This window comes from Sorex fumeus, unplaced genomic scaffold, assembly GCF_029834395.1.
Source record: "Sorex fumeus unplaced genomic scaffold, SorFum_2.1 ptg000024l, whole genome shotgun sequence".
Taxonomy (NCBI): domain Eukaryota; kingdom Metazoa; phylum Chordata; class Mammalia; order Eulipotyphla; family Soricidae; genus Sorex; species Sorex fumeus.
In genome coordinates, this window is record NW_026606081.1 from 18,229,962 (window position 1) to 18,250,903 (window position 20,942).

At 56.0% G+C, this 20,942-nt stretch overlaps 1 protein-coding gene across 1 annotated transcript; it reads left to right on the forward strand.

Moving 5' to 3' along the window:
* The first annotated feature begins 5,321 nt into the window (after positions 1-5,321).
* TACR3 (tachykinin receptor 3) lies at positions 5,322-19,848 on the forward strand. The gene is made up of 5 exons (XM_056114297.1): positions 5,322-5,898; positions 15,539-15,727; positions 16,754-16,904; positions 18,834-19,030; positions 19,626-19,848. The coding sequence occupies exons 1-5, from the start codon at positions 5,378-5,380 to the stop codon at positions 19,846-19,848; spliced, it is 1,281 nt and encodes a 426-aa protein (XP_055970272.1). The 5' UTR covers positions 5,322-5,377.
* Positions 19,849-20,942: the final 1,094 nt, after the last annotated feature.

A 20,942-nucleotide genomic window follows, 5' to 3' on the forward strand; every position in this document is an offset into this window, starting at 1 on the left:
GAAGAATACCAAACATCTCTCATAACTTCATTCAGCGATGAAATGGAAATGGTGTCAGCAAGACCTAACGGGAATCTCCACAGAAAGAAGAGCCACTTAAAAAAAAATAACTAAATTTTAGGGGGCTGGAGCGATAGCACAGTGGGTAGGGCATTTGCCTTGCCTGCAGCCGACCTGGGTTTGATTCCCAGAATCCCATATGGTTCCCCGAGCACTACCAGGAGTGGTTCCTGAGTGCAGAGCCAGGAGGAACCCCTGAGCATTGCCGGGTGTGAACCAAAAAGAAAAAAAAAAAGCTAAATTTTAGAATTGAAAAGGTAAAATGCTGTGGAACTTGAGCTCTGTAACAGATGCAGGTGACAGGAGAGGGTTGGCGGCGTGGACAACGTCCCTTCAGCACCATTCTCCCCGGCTTCTCTCCGCTCACCAGGGGTTTGGCAGCAGTTGGTGCCATGAGGTCTGCAAAGCTCCATATTCCTCCTTCAAGGACCAGTGACAGCCTGGCTGGGCAGAGTCATCTTGGTTGGAGTTCGGGGTCATTTCCATGCAACCCTTCGAATAAATCACATTATTCCCTCTGGCCTTGGAGCTTCTCTGCGGAAATCTGAGGGTGGTCTCATGGGAGCCCGGCCATCTGTGGGTCTTTGCTTTCCTCTTGCTGCTTTTAGGATTCTCTATCTTTGATTTTTCAGTTTTAATCACCATGGGTTTATTTTGGTGTGTGTGTGTGTGTGTGTGTGTGTGTGTGTGTGTGTGTGTGTCCCCCAAAAGTTCTGCTCAGAACTTTTGAACTTCCTGGATCCGGTTATCTAAGTCCTTTCCCAGCTCTGGCCAAGTATTGGTCTCGAAGAAGAATTCTTCCTCTTCCTCTCTTCTCCCTCTGGAGCCCTGGGAGGTGACAACTGTCCTCCTTGGCACTGTCCTGTATAGTTCTGCCGTTCTTCTCACTGTTTCTGATTCCCGTTCGCTGCCTTTTCAGTTGGCTTCTGCTGCTTTATCTTCAGGATCACTTCCTAGGTTTTGATTGCTCTGTTATTTGTGTGAGTGTGTGTGTGTGTGTGTGTGTGTGTGTGTGTGTATGAGAGAGAGAGAGTGTGTGTGTGTGTGTGTACATCAGCTACCATATTAAATACTGATTTGTTTGGGCTTTTCCCTCTGTTCAAGTTCCCTTCCAAAAGGTCCCAGTTCCAGTGAGCATCAGGACTGTCCTTTGAAATCTTCTTTGGATCCAGCACAGCTCTCCGGCCCAAGGACGATCACGATCACGATCACGACCACCCTGTTATTCATCGATTGCCTCGAGCAGGCCCCAGTAACGTCTCCTTCATCCTAGCCCTGAGATTTTTAAAGAAGTGCCATATTCAAGGCTCTTTCAGAGTTAGGAGAATGAGACCCTTCATTGTTACTGGTATTTGGCATATTGGGTACGCCACGGGGAGTTTGCCAGACTCTGCCATGTGGGCAGGTTACATTCGGTAGCCTGCCAGTTTATCCAAAGTAGGAATGAGATAATAAGATGTCTTCGGCCCAAGGACACTTCCTGGCAAGTCGTTATCATCCATGGCTGGGGCAGCTCCATCTCCTGCCCACCCCCCCCGCCACCCCCCCCTCATGTCTGGTGTCCGCAGGGATCTGTACTCAGGTGTCTTCATAACAAGGGGTTTGCCACAGCCAGGACTTGGGGTCACTGATGCACTAAGCCCCAGGCTTTGGGCAGCCAGCAGGGCTGGTCATGGTCCAAGGGCTCCACACCTCACTTAAGTGACTACTGGTCTGTTGGACACCAGCGGCCACCTAAATCACTTAAGGATGCAAGTGTCCTCATGTTTGCTTACATCTGAGCAGCAAAACCTTTCATCGGTGGTTTCTGTCGCTTGTGTACCTGCTGGGGCAGCTGAGGGAACAGGTGGGGTGGTCCTCTGCTCGGCTGAGATGACTGTGCTTGGCTGGGGGCGTGACCTGGCCTCTCTGTGTCAGGGAGAATCTCCTCTGTAGTGTCAGCCCCTGCACGTCTCCCCGCCAATCTACATACTCTAGAAAGAAATGACTTATTTGTTAGTGGGAAAAGCAGTGGTCTGATTCTGTTGCAGCCCCTTTTAATATCTTCCCAGAAGGGGTAGTTAATTGGCATTATGTGTTGCTCGCTTCCCAGGAAGAGCAAATTGGATCCAATTTGAGCTCGTCTAGCCCTGTGGCTACTGAAAGTTTAGCTTCCCCATCAACTGAGTACAATTAGCATGTACTGGAGCCAGATGCTGCCCAAGTTGCCTGGTCACTGTGACCTCTTGTTTGAGACCGCCAAGTCCTCCCCATCATAAACACTTTGATGACAGATTTTTCAAAATTAATTTTTATAAAGATAAAATCCATTTTTTTTGTTATTGTTGAGAAGACAAAACAGGACTCTAACGCATTTTCTGCTTCCCCTTCTCCTCCTTCCACCATGCCATTAAAAAAAAAAAAAATCAACCAGGCTCCAGGCACACTCTGTGGATTTTCTCAGGAGGTGGGAAATGAACAGCTCAGAGCAGAGAGCAATCCAAAGCACATGCAGTTTCGAGTTTCTCGTGCAGAGGAATCTCCATGTCCCTCCTCCCCGACGCCTCTGCCCACAGCAGTTATAAGTACACACCAGACCCCAAAGCAGGTCCCGGCCAACCGTGCACAAGTGGAACCTGCAGAGCTGCACTACATCCCATCCTGTCACGGTGCCTCACAGATGGGTCTCACAAAGCACGGCCTGCGTCTCTCTCCTTGCCCCCCACCTCTCCTGGAATAGTTTGTGCTCTCTTGCATTCTTGCAGTTCATTTCCGGAAATGAATAAAAAAAAAAAAAGAACCTCTTGGTTATAAGCAAATGGTATTCAGACTCCAGTAAGTACTAACAGTAGGAAGCATGATGGAAACCATACTTGTCTTGGGTGCTGGAGCGATAGCACGGTGGGTAGGGCGTTTGCACGCAGCTGACCAGGGTTTGATGCCCAGCATCCCATATGGTCCCCCAAGCACCGCCAGGAGCAATTCCTGGGTGCATGAGCCATGAGTAATCCCTGTGCACTGCCGGGGTGTGACCCAAAAAGCAAAAAAAAACATACTTGTCTTGGTTTCTATTTGGTTTCCGTTGGAGGCGGTGCCATGGCTTATTCCTGACTCAGTGCTCCCTCTTGGTGGTGCTCACAGAACTGTATGTGGTGCCAGCAATTGAACCAGCGTTGGCCATGCACAAGGCAAGCAGCTTTCCTGTTGTACTACCTCCCTGGCCCCCTCAAACATACCTGTGAAAACTCTGTATAAGTGGGGGTGATAAGGTTGCTTTAACTCACGCGGGTGAGCCCTGCATCCACAGCCTCCAGCGCCGAAGAAATAGCAGATGTGCTCACTTAATCTCACCATTGAGCATAATCCCTCAGCAAAGCCATTGAGTTGGTGACAATAAGATTTCATTTGAAATAATACATTTATTCCATCCCGTGGACTGAAATACCTTTAAAGTATTAGCAAGTTTTGAAATGGGTGAGAGAGCTTTTTATACTGCTTTCATTTTTCTAACCTCAAGGACTGGATTTTTTGACATTATAGCATGAGTGTGAACAGGTGAAACACACACGGGGAGATACGGGGTTTGTCTGGAGCCTTGAAGCAGCTCAGCAGGGAGGGGCAGAGACGGCAAGCATGGGGCCTGGATTTGCTCCCCAGCGACGTCTGGCGAGACAGGAGCACCAGAACCTCCGTCCCCGCCCCAGCGCGGGAAGAAAGATGGGGTCTCCTGGACGAGCAGTCTCGGCAGAGGGCTTTTAAATCTGGACCCAACAACAAAGGCAACCAAGGGGGCAAATGAACAAATGAGTCCCCAGCAACTATTCCGATCAACAGACTGAAGACCCTGTCCCAGGGACCGCTTCCGGGCCCGTGTTTCTCAGGGATGTTTTGTGAACCCCCAACACGGGTCCAGACTGTCCCTGTGCTCTCTGCAGTCTCACACACGTCTCATCAAAACCCAAAGGTTTAATCAGAAACCTCTTGCTGCTGGACACCACACAAGCCATTTTGCCATCTTGAGTAAATGATTTATGCGTAGGAATTTTTCAGACAGGAATTTTTGTTCCTCCCTGATTTCCTTGGGAGAGAGAAGGTTGTTCTTTTTTATTTGTACACAATTTCTGCATGTTCGATGGACAGCAGGAAAGAATTTGCCATTCCAAAGAAAGGGGCTGGATTTGGAATTAGCGAGCCGGAATTGTGGGCTCTCCTATTGTCACTTGCGATTGATTTCTTGCAGCCTTCTGGGAAGAAGTGGGCAATAATGACCCTGAACGAGTCTCCTCTTAGGCACTTTTTCTGAAGGACTGCTCAATGGAACTGGCGCAGACTCGTGTCTACACACATTTCTTCTTGTTGTCGAAAGCTCTGAAAAGGAAAACAGTCATTACCCGGCAAATCCGTTTATGCCGCCATCGGAGAGCTTCTGAGTAATGATTCTGGGCCGGGCACCCGAAGAGTAAGAGACGCTCTCCTGGGGCAGCAGCTGCCGCCCCAACGCTTCACCTGAGGATGCGGAGATGGACGCCTGGGGGAGGCTTGGGGGCTGCCGGTCTCTCCGAAACCCCCTGCCTGCTAGGGCGCTGGGGAGTCTCTCTAACTGCGCCCTCCCTGGGACTGGACAGTGTTCTGGGCACCTTGCAACCTGCGGGCACTCGGGTGTGTACTCAGCGGCCCGAGGAGGGGGGGCGCAGCGGGAGAAGGGGTGGACCCTCACACAGAAGCTGCCGCCTGGCCCCAAGGCCAAGTGTCTGCCCGCCACGCTGACACCTGGGGGACCAAGTATGCGCCCCCTGCGAGAGGGCGAGTCTCTCCCCGCCTTGGGCGAGGCTCGGAGAGGAAGGGTCGGAGGACGGGGTGGCCTCAAAGGAGAGGGGGTGGGGGGAAGCTGCGGGACACAGTCACGTGCGCTCTGAGAATCCCTGGCACTCCGGGTCCGGAGTCCCTGTCTGGAGGCGGGCGCGGGGGCGCTGGGGACCCCGGTGAGGCGGGCGCGCTGGGCGCTGGGCATCCGGTGCGGGTGGCATTGGGAGCGCGGGGGCCGCTGGGGACCCGGTGCGGGCGGGCGCTGGGGACCCGGCGCGGACGGGCGCGGGGGGTGGGGGGGTGGGGGCGGAGAGCGGCGGGCCGCGGGGCTGGGGGGCGCAGGGGCGGAGCGCGGAGTGTCGGTGCTGGCGGTTGGTCGGCCGGGCCCGGGGTGGTGGTGGGGGGGGTCCCCACGTCAGCGGCGGCGCGTATAAGGGGCGAGCGCGCGCCTCTGCGGGGCTCTGGGAGCGCGCGAGCCGGCGGCGGGTCGGGCCGCAGCGAGAGCCCCCCACTCGGGTCCGCGCCCCCCGCCATGGCCGCGCCGGCCGAAGGCTCCGGGGCCAACTGGACGGCGGACGCCGGCCCGTCGGGGTCCCTGGGCGCGGCGCTGGCGCTGGCGCTGCCCTCCGACGCCGCGTGGCTGCAGCTGCTGGCGCCCGCGGGCGGCAACGCGTCGGGTCCCGCGCCGCCCGCGACCCCCGCGCCCCCCGCGTCCGCGCGCGCCGCGCCGCACCCCTTCGTGCAGCCGTCGTGGCGCATCGCGCTCTGGTCGCTGGCCTACGGCGCCGTGGTGGCGGCCGCCGTGCTCGGCAACCTGGTGGTGGTCTGGATCATCCTGGCGCACAAGCGCATGCGGACCGTCACCAACTGCTTCCTCGTCAACCTGGCGCTGGCCGACGCCGCCACGGCCGCCTTCAACGCGCTGGTGAACTTCATCTACGCGCTGCACGGGGAGTGGTACTTCGGCGCCGGCTACTGCCGCTTCCAGAACTTCTTCCCCATCACCGCCGTGTTCGCCAGCATCTACTCCATGACGGCCATCGCGGTGGACAGGTGAGTCCCGGGGAAGGCCCCGGGCGCACGCCCTGTCCTGTGTTCCGGGGTGGGGAGGGGAAGGGGTCTGCCCCGCGCCCCCCCCCCCCCCGGTCTCCCCTCCACGCCGCTCCCCTGCCCTCCCAACTCCAGCTCGGGGCCGGCCAGGGGCACCCCGCCTCCACCCCCGTGCCGGTCGGCTGCTGGCCTCCCCTACGGCCTGAGACGTGGGGGGGTGGGGGGGTCACCTGCAGAGCCGGGCAGGGACGTGAGTGGAGAGGCCACGAGAGGGGAAGGCTGGATCCAATGGTCATCTCAGAGACCCGGCAAGCGGAGCCCCCTGCGGGACGTTTAGAAACGGGGCGGGCGCACCGTTTGGGGGCTAAAACCTTAAGCTAAAACCTGGATGCTGCCCCGCGCCCCTTCCACAGACCTCAGGCGCGCCGGTGGTTCCGAGCACCTTCCACAAACCGCTTGCGCTCTGCCTTTCCCGCAAGGAAGCGCGGAGAAGCGCCCGCCTGCATTGGGGTTTCCGGGCTTCTCTGGGCTGGCAGCAGGTTGATGCTGAGAAGCTGAGCAGAGTGTGCAGAGTGTGCAGGCTCCAGCCCGTGATCCGCAGCTGTGTGTGGAGGGGGGGGAGTAGTGAGGGGTGTGTGGCGGTGACTCCCCTTTAACTTCAAGCCTCAGCGTCCTCGTCTAGGAGGGGAGCATCCTTCTTCCTCCACCCACAAGCCCGCTTCCCATCCTTAGGACAATGAGCCCGGGCTCCCCACCCCTCCCTCTGCAGGAGAGACAGTGCTGACAACCAGCTCCAGGAGCGTCCCAGCCTGCCAGCACCCACAGGAGGGCCACAGGAGCAGGCGGCAGATGCATCAGGTGCAGAGACAGATCTCTCGCTGTTCAGGAGTCACAACCAGCAATGTCACATTTTAAAAGGCTCTAACACTCGCAATTTGCACCCCCCCCCCCCATTCATCCCTGACCCTAGAGAATCTCAGCTCTTCAAGGAAGCAGGAAAAAGTGCCGTGCCCACCCCCCCCACCCCACCCCCACCCCCCGCTCAGCTCATCCCTACTGCCAGGACCAATAAAGCAGCTTTGGTTGGTGCTCAGGGCTCACTCCTCCTTCCGGGGCTTGGGGGACAGTCTGTGGTGCCGGGACCAGCTCCTGCTTGCCACGTGCATGGCCGTGATCTTATCCCTCCCCGTCTCCCTGGTCCAGTGCAGGGTGGGAGAGGCAGCACGTTCAGCTACAACGCCCCGTCTTCTGTCTGGAACAGTCTATGATACATTATGAAATTCGATGAAAATTCAGTGTGTATGAATTTTGAGGAGGGAAAAAAGTTATTCTCTCCATTTCTTTCTGCCAGCATTGAAATGACATCTGAGATGGGGCCTGGCGTTTCTTCAGGGAATGCCGTGGCCCATTTCACTGGCTGTTTGGTTGCCGGGAGGCACTGCTTGGCCACTCAGCTAGACGGAGCGCGCAGCCCGGGGAAGTCTGGAGCCTGTTTGGTTCAGACAGTTACATGGAGAAGATGTTGCTTCAGATCATTTTGTAGCCAGCTCTGATCCGTGTGCGTTGTTGGAACTCTTGCCGGGGCAGACTGCACACTGGGCCCCAGGAGCCGTGGGTCTGCCCCATCCCTGGGACGGCTACTGCAGCCCCTGAGAAAACCAGAGACCCCCTCACCTCTGGCCCCGTGGCTATCCCTGCTCAGAGGGAGCGGATGTTCCCGCATCCCAGACGCCTCCCCATAGCTGTGGCTGCTGGTTATATAAATATTTGCCCCCCCTTTGATGGAGAAAGGGCATCTTTTCAGCCGCCACTTGCTTGCTTGTGTCTTTTGTCCTCATTTAATTCATACTGAATTTTCTCCTCCACGCTCTGTGCCTCTGCCTGAATCCAAAACATCCTCTGAGCTCGAGGCTCAGCACAGTCAAGGACAGTGTCCCCAAGTGGGCGACCTCCTCCCCAAGGAGACTGCAATGATCTGCAGACTGCAAAGGACTGGTTCAGCCCAGGCGCCACCTGTGGTCGCTTTCTTAGGGAAAGTCAATTTCCGAGGGACACTGAGGGAGCAGTCGACCCACTCCGGGTTTCGGGGTGAAGCCATGGTCGTCCGCCAAAGGCCTGACCTCTGCAGGCCCCTCCAGGGGCAGCTCAGACCCCTGATCTGGTCCCTGCAGGGAGCCTTGGGCTCCAGTGACAGGGTGGGTGTGAGAGGCGCTTTCTGCCCAGAAGGCAGCTCCCAAGGCAACCGTCGCTCACCCCGTCCCTCACCAGAGGCTTGTCATTGCTGTTTGTCTCTTCTTCCTGCCCATGATTTCACAGGCTGGAGCCTCCGGGACAGATCAGAGCAGGGTGCTGAGCGCAGGTGTCCCTGCCTTGTTCTGGAGTGAAAGCGGAAAGAATCACGTGGAGCAGCTAAGGCGACATTGGTGCCTGATGGTTACACTGTGTGGGGCAGGAGATCGCCCCTGGGCTGGCCTGGAGGTCTGACTAGGCAGAGCAGGGTGTGTAGAACAGCCCTGGGCACCCTTTCTTCTTCCCTTTCTTCTTCGTTCTTTCCTAGGTCCCAGGGGCAGGCTTGAGAATGGATCCCCAGATCAGCCTTCCATTTCAGAAATGAGCCCAAGTGCTATGAAAATGGGCTCACGCTTTGCACATTTCTGATTCTGGGCTTTGCTTGCTGATCTCGGTCTTAGCTTTGACACTGACATTTTAGTCGGTGCTGGCCTGTGGTTTTCTCCTCCCCAGCTGCCTTTGGCTCTGACATCACAGGGACACTGAATTTACACAGTGATGTGGGCCTGCCCCGTCCCGTGTCTGTTGGGAGTTTACCACAGATTTGGGAACGTTTCTTTGGAAATGTGGAGACAAACTCACCAATGAGTCCGTGGTCGTTTGTGAAATTTAATTCTTGTTATCAGCAAGAATAAAACCAAGCTCCCTGAAGAGATCAATGCAGAGTCTCCTGCCCCCGCGCCTGGCTGTTCTCACTAGGGTCCCTTGAAGGGGGGCAAGTTGAGTTTCCCTCCCTGCCCCAAGCAGGGCCCTGGCAGCTGAAGACCTTCAGAACCAGCCACAGCCATGCTGAGACCACTCCCCACACGCTCGGACGAGCCTCACGCGTGAAGGAACTGGCAGAGGAACCCAGGTGTGCGGGATCCGGGGCTGAGATCTCCAAGCCTGCTCAGATCGGGGCTGGGCCTCCTCCACCCAGATCCCCCATCTTCCAGTAGCTAGGCGTTACACCCACCAACTGCCCCTGGCACCGTGTAATCCCATCAAGGGCCAAGACCCAGAGACTATCAAACCAAGCTCCTGGAAGCTCCTGGAAGCGGCCGCTCAACTTCTTATTGTCAAGTTCTCACTCTTGGAGAACCCGGCAGGCTACTGAGAGTATCCTGCCTGCACAGCAGAGTCTGGCAAGCTCCCCGTGGCGTATTCGATATGCCAAAACCCAGTAACAATGATGGGTCTCATTCCCCTGACCCCGAAAGAGCCTCCAATGTGACACTTGGTAAAATCTCAGGGCTAGCACGAATGGAGACGTTACTGGTGCCTGCCCAAGGAAATCGATGAACAACGGGATGACAGTGATACAGTGATACAATTATCAGCCTATTCAGATTTTGTATTTTTCTTAAGTCCATTTCAGTTCTTTCCTCCTTATTAGTTCTCTAGTTGATCGATTCATTGGCATAAAGTTGTTCAAAGTATTCCCTTCTAGTTGGGGGAGGCCAGTGTGGTGGCATTTTCTTCGCTCAGTTTAGTAGTTTATGTCTTTTGCATCCTTCGTGGAATATTAACTAAAACTCTTATGATTACTTGAGCCAACCCGCCCTCACAATGATTGATCTCTATTCTCTACTTTTTTTCTGATTTTTTTCTCTCTTGTTTGTTATTTATTTCTTTCTACTTGATTTGTCTTTAGTTTGTCTGGTTTTGTAAGGTTTCCTAAAGATAAATCTTAAACTATTACACAAAACATTTATTAATATGAGCATGCACAAATCACTCTATCACTGTCATCCCGTTGTTCATGGATTTGCTTGAGGGGGCGCCAGTAATGTCTCCGTTTGTCACGTGCTAGTGTAGCCTGATGTCATATTGGGGGCTCTTTCAGGGTCAGGGGAATGAGGACTATTATTGTTACTGTTTTGGGGACTTCGAATACACCATGGGTAGCTTGTCGGGCTCTGCCATGCAGTCAGGATAGTCTCGGTAGCTTGCCAGGCTCTCCGAGAGGGATGTTGGCTTTGGGGGCAGTCTCTAATCACCTTTACAGGTGTTCCCAGTCGGCATATATGCGGGCAGGATATTCTCGGTAGCCTGCCGGGTTCTCTGAGAGTGAGAACTAGACAATAAGAGGTCGCGCGGCCTTGAATGTCAAAAATAACAATTTTTATAAATACTTTTTTTTTTGGATCACACCCAGAGATGCACGGGGTTACTCCTGGCTCTGCGCTCAGGAATTACCCCTGGCGGTGCTCAGGGGACCATATGGGATGCTGGGAATGGAACCCGGGTTGGCTGCGTGCAAGGCAAACGCCCTACCTGCTGTACTATTGCTCCAGCCCCTATAAATACTTTTTCCCCTGTATGTTTGTTGTCTTTATTCTGTCCAATCAAGAATTTTTAATCGCCTCTGTATTTTTCCCCTTAATCCACCAGCTACTTAGAAACCTGTTACTTACTTTCCAGAATCTGGTAATTTTCCAAAGTTTCCTTTGTTAATTGATATTTCATTCCTCTATGTCATATTAGAAGTATCTGTATGATTTTAATTCTTGAAAATTTTTGACATTTGTCTAATGGCCTAAGTAGTGTGTCCTGAAGAAGGTTCCATACTCACCTGTAGAGAGCTTATATTATGCGTACTCTGACGGGGCTCTTCCAGACGACAGGCTATGGTGTGTCCCAGCTGCCTGTCCCTTACTCACTTCAGAGACGTGTATTGCGAAGGCCCGTGTTTCTCTTGCCTCTGTGCAGGTTTGTCCTATAATTAGGCTCTTCTGCGGGTGCATCTGTCCTTGGGTTGTGTTTCCCCCGTGGCGTTCTCATCCCCGGGTCTGTTCCACTGCTGTCAGCGGGCTCAAGTTTCTCTCAGAGTGTTCGTGCATCTTATAGTTTCCTGAGGTTTAACTTTGGATCTACCCACATTTTTCAAAGTTTCAGTTATTCATGGGGATGTCAAATACCATCGGATATCACTTTCTTTAGAACTGAAATCTGTCCTTTAGCATTGACTCACAGCTTCAGATCTCGCTGTAAGAAACTCCCAGGCTTGTTTATCTGAGAACTGCTGTATTTTCCTTGTGGCCTTGAAGAGAATTTCTGGGCGTCTCCTCTTCCCCCGCTCTCTCCTTCCTGTGTCTTGTCAGCAGACAGCCCGTGTGCACCTGGGCACCCGCATTCCCGAACATGCCCAAGCACCTCCTCGCCCCTGAAGCCCTTCTGGGTGGTTCTGTTGAACCGTTTTGTGCTTTGCTACTCTCTATTCTGTGGATCTTGTGTTAGATTTCCTCTCACCGGTCTCATTCGGGCTCTGTTCCTATTAAGGCCGTGCCTCGAGGCCTTTGTTCTCCTTGGAGGCTGGCTAAGGAGAGGCTGAGGTGTCCCACACGCCTGCTTGTCATTCCCTCCAAGAAGCTGTGATTGTGTTGCAGAACGGAGCAGCCCGTCCCTGGGGCCAATTGTGGCCCTGAGCATTTCTCCCGTGTGTGTGTTTGTGTGTGTGTGTGTGTGTTGTGTGTGTTAGTGAACTACCCAGACACACCTGTGGCTGCTCCCGTCTCTCTTTAAGTCTGGCGGGAGCTTAGTCAAGGGCCCTGAGTAACCCCGATGTGGCCCCACCTTTGCCATGGCAGCTTCGACCTTCCAGGAGGGGCTGACAGGGTTTGCCGGATCACCTGGACCTAGCAACTCCAGGGACGGTCTCACCTAAGCGACACTGCTTCCGGACACAGGTGCCATAGTATGGAGAGGAGACAGCTTTGGTAGCTGCCTCGCCTTTCGTCACCTCACATCTTCTCACCTCTCCTCTCTCCTTTCCTTTCTTCTCTCACCTCATCTCTCCTCTCCTCTCCACACCTCTCCTTTCACGTCTCCTCTCCTCACCTCACCTCTCCTCCCTTCTCACCTCTCCTCTCCTCACCTCACCTCTCCTTTCTTCTCCTCACCTCTCCTTTCCTCACCTCACCTCACCTCTCCTCTTTTCTCTCCTCACCTTCATCTCCTCACTTCTCTCATCTCCTTGTCTCTCCTCTCTTCACCTCGCCTCTCTCTCCTTCCCTTCCCTCTCCTCTCCTCTCCTCACCTCACCTCTCCTCTCCTCTCACCTCACCTCATCTCTCCTCCCTTCTCCTCACCTCTCCTCTCCTCACCTCACCTCTCCTCTTTTCTCTCCTCACCTTGCGTCTCCTCACTTCTTCTTGTCTCTCCTCTCTTCACCTCGCTTCTCCTCACCTCGCCTCTCTCTCCTTCCCTTCCCTCTCCTCTCCTCTCCTCTCCTCTCCTCTCCTCTCCTCTCCTCTCCTCTCCTCTCCTCTCCTCTCCTCTCTTTGACTCACATCTCCTCACTCACCTCTTCTCTCCTCTCCTCAGCTCTCTTGTTGTTGCCTCAGCTCGCCTTACCTCACCTCTACTCACCTCTGCTTGCCATTTTTCTTTTTCTTTTTTTTTGGGGGGGGGGGGGGACGGGTCACACCTGGTGTTACTCAAAGCTGACTTCTGACTGCATGTGGGGATCACTCCTGACGGGCTTGTGGGACCATATGGGAAGTCAGGGCTCAAACCCAGGTCAGCCGCATGCGAGGCAAGCACCCACCCACTGACTATCTCTCCAGCCCCACTTACAGTCTTCTGATAACTAATAAACGTGCTTTCATGAAAGCAGCACTTACAGCAGCCCCACCACGGGGCTTGGATGATACTGAGGGGGTCCTTAGATGATACTGAGATGACCACAGAGCAATTTAGAATTTTCTATGAGCTCCTAAATGAAATAACTGAACTCTGATGTATTAAAAATCCTTTATCACCAGGGATAGTATTAACAGCCAACGAGTAATGTTTAGTAGCAAGACAAATCATGTTTTTGTTTTTGGTTTTGTTTTTTTAAATGTCATTTACAGAGAAGAGGCTATTTTTCTCCAGCGATTCACCGAAGCAGAAAATGCCTCTGTGCGAAAGGCCAGAACTCCGGGTGGCTGGCGGACATGGCAGCTAATCCTTGGGCCCGCACAGACTGTCCAGGCAGCATTTTGGGTTCGGAATTTACAAAGACCCAGTGGATGCCTGTGCGACCGGGAGCGAGTCAGACTGGGCTCCTGTCACATCCCCCCCCTCCCGCCCTGCGCTCCCCCCCCCCCCCCCCCCGTGGGTCCAGAAACAGCCCCGGAGGCAACGCTCGAGGCCGCCCACCCCTCAAACTCACTAAAAACACCAAGATAGAAAGAAAAACCCTGAGGTGTGTCGGACAAAGTCAAGGCCAGGCAGGGCAGGGAAGCAGAGAGGAAAGCCAGGAGACGCCCACCCTGCTCCAGCCCCTGCCCAAGAGGCAGGACTGGGCTCCCCCTGGACGCCCACTTCTTCGTGAAAAGCCACATGACACCCCCTGTCCCGAGGGTCGCCCTCCCTCTCCCGCCTGCGCCTGAACTCAGCCCTTACTACCTCGGTGGATTTCTGAACGACTTCTATGGTCTCTAAGACTGTGCTGCTTCCCGTAAAATCATTATCGTCTTGATTCTAGGATGGAATTCACCCAGGGGGTAGGGGGGGCTCTGTTCACGGCCAGGATTCATGCCTGTCGCTCTGACCATGTTGGGAACCACAAGGGGAGATGCACTGGCAACAATATTTCATTCCAGACCTGAGCTTTTATCTCATAATGAACGAGGAGAGTCCAAGAATACGTGACTCACGTTTGATACATTGGAACTTGTCTGTTATTCAGACTATCTGCCGAAGTTCTAAATCTGCCTAGTTATAAAAAGCAAAGTGCAATGAGTAGATTGATGAATTCTCTTTATTTTGAAATATTACGCTTAGGTTGAAGGTCCAACTCATTTTCGAGCCCAAGTCATTCCTAATTTTCGAACTTCCAGAAAATGTTGCTTAACTCTAAATTTATTTGAGAAACACAAAATGATCAGCAGTTAAGGCAGTTTATCAGCATTGTTTTGACACTCCAACGGAAGGGGAAGCAAACATAAATCTGGTGCATTCCAGTTCTTCTCAGAATATTAGCCAGAATTCCGCAGCTAGCCACATTTTATCCAGCTTAAAACTGGACACAGCATCTCATGGGTTTTGTTTCATTACTTTTTTTTAGTTGAATCGGTGAGAGATACACAGTAACAAGGTTGTTCATGAGCCGGTTTCAGTCACACATTCCAGTACCCGGTCCTTCACCAGTGTCCACTGCCCACCCCCAATGTCCACTTTCCCGCCCGCCACCCTCCCCCATCCCTTCCCCAGCCTGCCTCTATAGCAAGCACTTCTCTCTCTCCCCTCTCTCTCCCTCTCTTTCTCCCTCCTTCCTCGCTCTCCCTCCATCCCTCCCTCCCTCCTTCTCTCTCCCTCCCTCCCTCCCTCCCTCCCTCCACGTCTCTCTATCTCTCTCGTTCTCTCCCCCCCCCCACTTCTGGGCATCATGCTTGCAGTATAGGCACTGGAAGGTCATCATGTGTATCTCTTTTACCCGCTTTCAGCACTCAGTTCTTGTCCAGCGTGATCATTTCCAACTATCATGGTCACACTGGTCCCTTTATCCTCACCGTTTCCCCCTGGCCCTGCCACCTGTGCCAAGCTTCCGTCCTTGGACCTGTCCCCCTGCTCCTTGTTTTCACTCCCCATGGGGTGTTGGTCTCATATGACGCTTTCCTATATCCCACGGGTAAACATAGCCCCGCTAGACCATCCCTCGCTGCTCGTTTCACTCAGCGCGATACTCCCGCGTCCATCCATGTATAAGCAGGTTTCTTGAGTTCCGAGTCACCAGGAAAAACGAAGCCATGAAATCTGTTTTGCTCCTTTAGCACGTGAATGAAATCATCTGCCTTCCACTTAATTTGTCGTTTCCCACTGTGCTGAGACCTGCCCCTAAAACGCCGCCCGTGGCGATGTGTGTGTTGCACGCCTTGCACAGAGCACGTCTGAACTCACGCATGGGGTGGGGAAAAAGCTTCCCCGCCGCTGCCTGGGTGCCTGTGGGTCCCCCCCGACTCCCCATCCTGCAGTCGGACCTTCACGCTGGGTCCCCCTCGCTGGGGCCTCCTCCTGGCCCTCACAGAGGCCTAGGCCAGCATCGAGTCCACAGAACTCCCTCTGGACAGTTGGTCAGCAGCAGCCCTGGGCTCTGAGCTGAGCCTCGGGCCCTGTGTCCACGGCTCCCCGTGCCCTGGGCATGTACAGGACCCGGGTCCTGCCCCCCTGCCAGGGCACGGCTGCATGTCGCCATTCACCCCGGGACAGGAACGCCCCCTTTCTGGGCTCGAGTTGAGGGCCACAAGGCGTGGCAGTGCCCGGCTGGGACTGGACCAACCCCCACCCAGAGGGGCACCTGCTCCCCTGCGCACCACCCATCATATCCCCGCCCCACCCCCGCCCCGCCTCCGTGCACACAGCAGCAAGTGCTGTCGTTTGTGTCTAGGTACATGGCCATCATCGATCCCCTGAAGCCCAGACTGTCGGCCAAGGCCACCAAGCTGGTCATCGGGAGCATCTGGGTGCTGGCCTTCCTGCTGGCCCTCCCGCAGTACCTGTACTCCAGAATCCAGGTCCTGCCCAGCCGCACGCTGTGCTACGTGCAGTGGCCAGAAGGCCCCAAGCAGCACTTCATGTATGTCTACTCTGTTACGATGCTCTTGGTTGGGGGGGGGGGGGGGCGCGGAGGGGGGGTGCACAGTGCCCAGGGCTTATTCCTGGCTCTGTGCTCAGGGACCACTCCAGGCAGGCTGGGGTGGTAGGGAGAATTCACTAGGCAAATAAAGTCTAGATATTGCCCTCCTGGGCTCTCACATTGAGAAAAAGATGCGTGGGAATGCTAGGAATATACTAACTCCTGGGCAGGAAGTTTGTGTAAGTTCTAAACTTTCCTAATGGGAAAAACAGGATGACTACCAACTTCCTTGGGTTGGGGAAGGAGAGGGGAGTGACAGAGGGCTTCCTGGAGGAGGAGGAGGAAAGTTCCCTGGAGGAGAGAACTCGGGGCCTGACGATGCTCCCTGGAGATGCCAGGCCGAAGGGATGGGGAGTCTGTTTGTGCGTCTTTGTTTTGCCACCCGAGAAACCTGGGCACAGATGGGCAGAGGATAAGGATGCTACGGGAAGGACTCAAACCTGCCACATTTTGAAAACTAAAGGGGAAATTAGACACGGTTGTGCAGCCACTTGCACTTTACTTTGGTTCTTAATTTGTCAGCTGCTCTGTGGTTCGAGCAAATACAACGATCATCTTGCAAAGCCAAATTTTAGTCTGACCCGGTCTGCCCCAAGTCCAGGTTCGTTGAAGGACAGTGTTAGTTCAGAAGCACCCAGGAGGCCACACCTCCCACAGCAGACACCGTCTCTCCCGGTGACTGCCCCCGACAGCGCCACGGCTCAGCTGGGCCTTTCCAGGCAATGGTCAGCTCTAAGAGTCTGACCAACAGCTGATGACGAGGGTAGCCCTGATAGTCTGGTGGGCAGCAGGCAGTGAGGGTCAGTCCTAAGTGTCTGGCGGCAGCGGGCACTAAGGGTCAGCCCTAAGGGTCTGGCGAGCAGCAGGGGGCGAGGATCAGCTGTCCAGCGACTCTGGGGCCTGGGGCCCAGGGCAGGCCGTGGCCAAGTCGGGCACCTGCTCAGCCGGGGCCTTCTCTGCCCACAGCTACCACATGGCGGTCATCGTGCTGGTGTACTTCCTGCCTCTGCTCGTCATGGGGGTCACCTACACCCTCGTGGGGCTCACCCTGTGGGGCGGCGAGATCCCGGGGGACACCTGCGACAAGTACCACGAGCAGCTCAAGGCCAAGAGGAAGGTACTGGTCACGCCCTTCATCCATGTTCCCTCTCCTCCCTCTTCAGGGCCAGGAGGTGGGGGACCCGCTCAGCTCCGAGCTCAAGGGCGGGGCCAGCGCTGCCAAACCAGCCCCCCACCCCTGTGCCCAGAGGCCAATCGCCACAGCGAGAGGGCATGGTGGGGGGGTAAGGGGGGAGGAGAGGGGGCGGGGGGGCTCCCAACCACAGCCGCGGGGCCTTCCTGGGAAACGGGGTGAGTGGGAGGGGGAATCTCCAAAAGTTGGGAGCAGACGGCCCTGCAACCAGCAGCTCCCACCAGGAGCACGGACATGCTGGACAGAAAGGGGCGTGGCCCTCCAACTGCAGAGCTGGACACAGCTCCCGCGCACGCGCGTGGAAGTGTGCGTCTCCATGCACGGCTGCTCCCCCGGCTCAGCCCAGTCAGTGGGAAACATGGGGTGGGAGGGGAAGGGAGGGCGGGACGGGTTGGGGGGAGGTGGGGATGGTCAGCAATGCAGCTGGGAGGAGGAAGACAGAAGCCAGGTGAGGCCACTGGTAAGGTAAAGGTAAAGGCCCTCCCGTTGATCGTCGATTTGCTCGAGCGGGCCCAGTAACGTCTCCATTGGAGACCTTGTTGTTACTGTGTCTGGCATATCGAATACTCTCGGTAGCTTGCCGGGCTCTCCGAGAGGGGCGGAGGAATCGAACTCGGGTGGCCATGTTGGCCGCTTGTAAGGCGAACGCCCTACCCGCTGTGCTATCGGTGGCACCTAAAACAGCAAACACAGGGACACACAGCCCGGGAGAGCTGCCTCTGCTGGACCCGCTGGGGCACGGCCGGGCTGGCATCGTTTTCTGCCACGTAACGGGACACAGGCTCTGAGGGCCGGTTGCTTCACCCGGCTGCCAGCTTCCAGCCTGCCCGTCTGGCACTGGTCAAGGCCAGCGGCCAGTTCTGGCCCCCATGCCCACCCCCGGCCATGAGTGAGGCCCAAGTGAGGGTGTGAGTCGCCAGATGAAACCTCAGGGCAGCTTCTCCGCAGAACGAGAGGTGGGCCAGGCCCAGCCCCTTGTTCTTCTGACATTTTTGGTACAGAGGAGTTTGCTTTGAACATCCCGGGCTCCTTTTGATGCACTGAGAGACCTCCTGGACAGTGCTCCTTAAACAGTACTCCCTGGAAAGTGCTCCCAGTCGGTGCTCCCAGGACAGTGCTCCCAGCTCACTACTCCCTGGAAAGTGCTCCCAAGTCAGTGTGGCCCTGAAGCACGGGCAGGTCCAGGTCGCTCCAGGGGACTGACAGCCCTGGGAGCCACGGGATCCTTCCCTTCTCCCTGCACACACCACGCACCCGCATCCCATGGCTACGCCCGCCTCTCCAGCTAACCACTTGGCCCAGTGTACACTCACACACCTCCAGCGCTACACTGGGCCTTGCCGGCCACAGGGAAGAGTCACCGAGACACTCACTCCACCTTCAAGGTCCACAGGACGCAGTGGAGAGAAATCAAGGTGGACCTTGGTCTCCAGAACACGAGGACTGAGAGCGTGGGCACGGGAGTCCACGTCCCTCCACATGGCCACTTGCGGAGAAATGGGCGATCCCTGACATGGAAGGATCAGGGGGCCCGCCTGGATGCTGTGTGGCCCCACTGCCTACTTTGGGGTGGCTACCTAACCCCTGCCACCCTCTGTGCCGAGATGGAGGGACAGTGACAGGGGCGGGGTCTGCAACGGGGAGCAGCCTGTCCAGGCGGCCACAGGACGGAGAGGTCTCCTGAGTGACCTCCCCTCTCCCCTCTCTTCCCCTTCCTCTCCTCCTTCCCTCTCCCTCTTTCTCACCTCTCCCTCTCTGTTCCTCTCCCTCCCTCTCCCTCTCCCTCTCTCTCCCCCTTTCCTTCTAACCCTCTCTCTCCCCTCCCCCATCCCATCCCCCCTCTCCCGTGCCCAGGTGGTGAAGATGATGGTCCTGGTGGTGGTGACCTTCGCCGTGTGCTGGCTGCCCTACCACACCTATTTCATCCTCACAGCCGTGTACCAGCAGCTCAGCAGGTGGAAGTACATCCAGCAGGTCTACCTGGGCAGCTTCTGGCTGGCCATGAGCTCCACCATGTACAACCCCATCATCTACTGCTGCCTGAACAAGAGGTGGGCGCCCGTCCGCGCCACGGCCCCCCACACACACACAGCAGCTGCCACTCAACCCCTTTCTCCAAAGCCCTCCAGGCTGGATCTGCGGGGGAAAAGGGGTGCCCTTCTGAGGGGGCTGAGACGGGGTGTCAACCAGCTCGCAGAGGATGCTGGGGAGATCCCCAGGGACCCTGGGGGCGGGCAAGCCTGAGTGTCTAGAGTTGAACTGAGACAAGAGGGGAAGGTCAAGTATGGTCCCCAGACCTGACCACATCACCCACAGGGCCAGCGCACAGGGACGGGTGGGGCACATTTCTCAGATCTGACCCCCCCATGAGCGCTGAGTGTCAGGAGAGCCCACCCCCTCCCAGCCGGGGCCACAGCTCTTTCCCACGGCACCCCCCATGTTACTCCTCAGCATTCCCTGGCAGCCGGGACATGGGGACCCCCGTGTCAGGACTGAGACATGCCAACCCCTGCGCCCTGGGAAACGGAGGCCGTGAAACAGAGCACCAACCCCGCCGAGCTGACGCAGCAGTCGGGCAGGGCCTGCGGGCCAGCTGGCGGGGGACTGTCCTGCTGGCCAGGCTGACCCACTGTGCTCTGCCCCCAGGTTCCGAGCAGGTTTCAAGAGGGCCTTCCGCTGGTGCCCCTTCATCCACATGTCCAGCTACGATGAGATGGAGCTCAGGCCCACCCGGTTCCGCCCGACCCAGCATAGCAGCCTATACACGGTGACCCGGCTGGAGTCCATGACGGCGAGTGACCAGGGTCAGCTCAGCGGGAAGAGGCCAGCAGCTGGCCCCGCGGGGCCTCCGTCCCCACCGGCTTCTTGAGCCTCTCCCCCCCACCTTCCTAGGGGAGTGTCTGAGCCCCCGGCCACACCCATCTCCCTGCACGCCCGAGAGGGGACAAACGCCACCAAGCAGCCACGGGAGGCCCTGTTACACGCGTGTCCTCTGACCACGGACAGTGAAGGTGTGAGGCCTCGGGGAGGAGGGCTCTGTGGCGAAACCAGGCTCTGTGGACGGGAGAGAGGTCAGTGCCCCCCCCCAAAGAAAACAAAGCTCAAAGCATAGAATTCTGGAAATCTTGGCTCAAGAAACTTTGGGGCAGGGCATTTGCCTTACACACAGCCGAACTGGGTTCAATTTCCAGCATCCCATATGGTCCCCTGAGCACCGCCAGGAGTAATTCCTGAGTGCATGAGCCAGGAGTAACCCCTGAGCATCACTGGGTGTGACCCAAAAAGCAAAAAAGAAAAAAAACTTTGGGGCAGGGGATGGCAGCACCTACCAGGCACAAGGGGTACCTAGCAATATGTAGGTCCCGGGGGCCTGGCCCCGAAGGGTCCCCAGCACAACGCTGGGAGCAGCCCCCAAGCACTGCCAGGTGTGGCCCTGGCCCCCAGAACCCTCCCTCTCCCCCCCAATAAAGGGAAAACATCTTGTTAAATGGAGACTCAAAAATTCCAAGAACGTCTGCGCAGAAAGGAAGTGTGCTCTTGTCCTCACGTGCCCTCTCTGGCGGCTGCGTGTGTCAGCATCTTTATCTTCCTGAGGAGTGGTTAGTTGTCAAGTTGTAAAACTCACTGTTGTTTTGATTATCTACATTCAAGTTCTAATCCGGGAAAATGTTAAGACCATAAGAAAGAGAAAGACAATCCTCTCTGGGTGAGGCTTACTTTGCAGAAACTCGACTCTCTTTGACCAGGACAGTTCCAAACGCCAAGGACGGTTTCAGGAGGACCCATCACTGCTGGGGCTCTGAGGGGCCTATCCGCGGGGCCTGGGGACAGCCAGTTCCTGCCTGGCCCTTTGCTAAAGCCAGACTGTGGGCCTCTAGATCAGGCCAGAGCCCTGCAACCTGCGTCCACCGTGCAGGGAGTCAGTGTGCCAAGATCAAAATTCAGGGAGAAAATATGCACAGT

Excerpts from the sequence above, each read along its gene's own strand:
- TACR3 (XM_056114297.1), top strand. The coding sequence starts at position 5,378 with ATGGCCGCGCCGGCCGAAGGCTCCGGGGCCAACTGGACGGCGGACGCC. Across the intron at positions 5,899-15,538 it reads ACGGCCATCGCGGTGGACAG|GTACATGGCCATCATCGATC; the intron begins GTGAGTCCCGGG and ends GTTTGTGTCTAG. Across the intron at positions 16,905-18,833 it reads AGCTCAAGGCCAAGAGGAAG|GTGGTGAAGATGATGGTCCT; the intron begins GTACTGGTCACG and ends TCCCGTGCCCAG.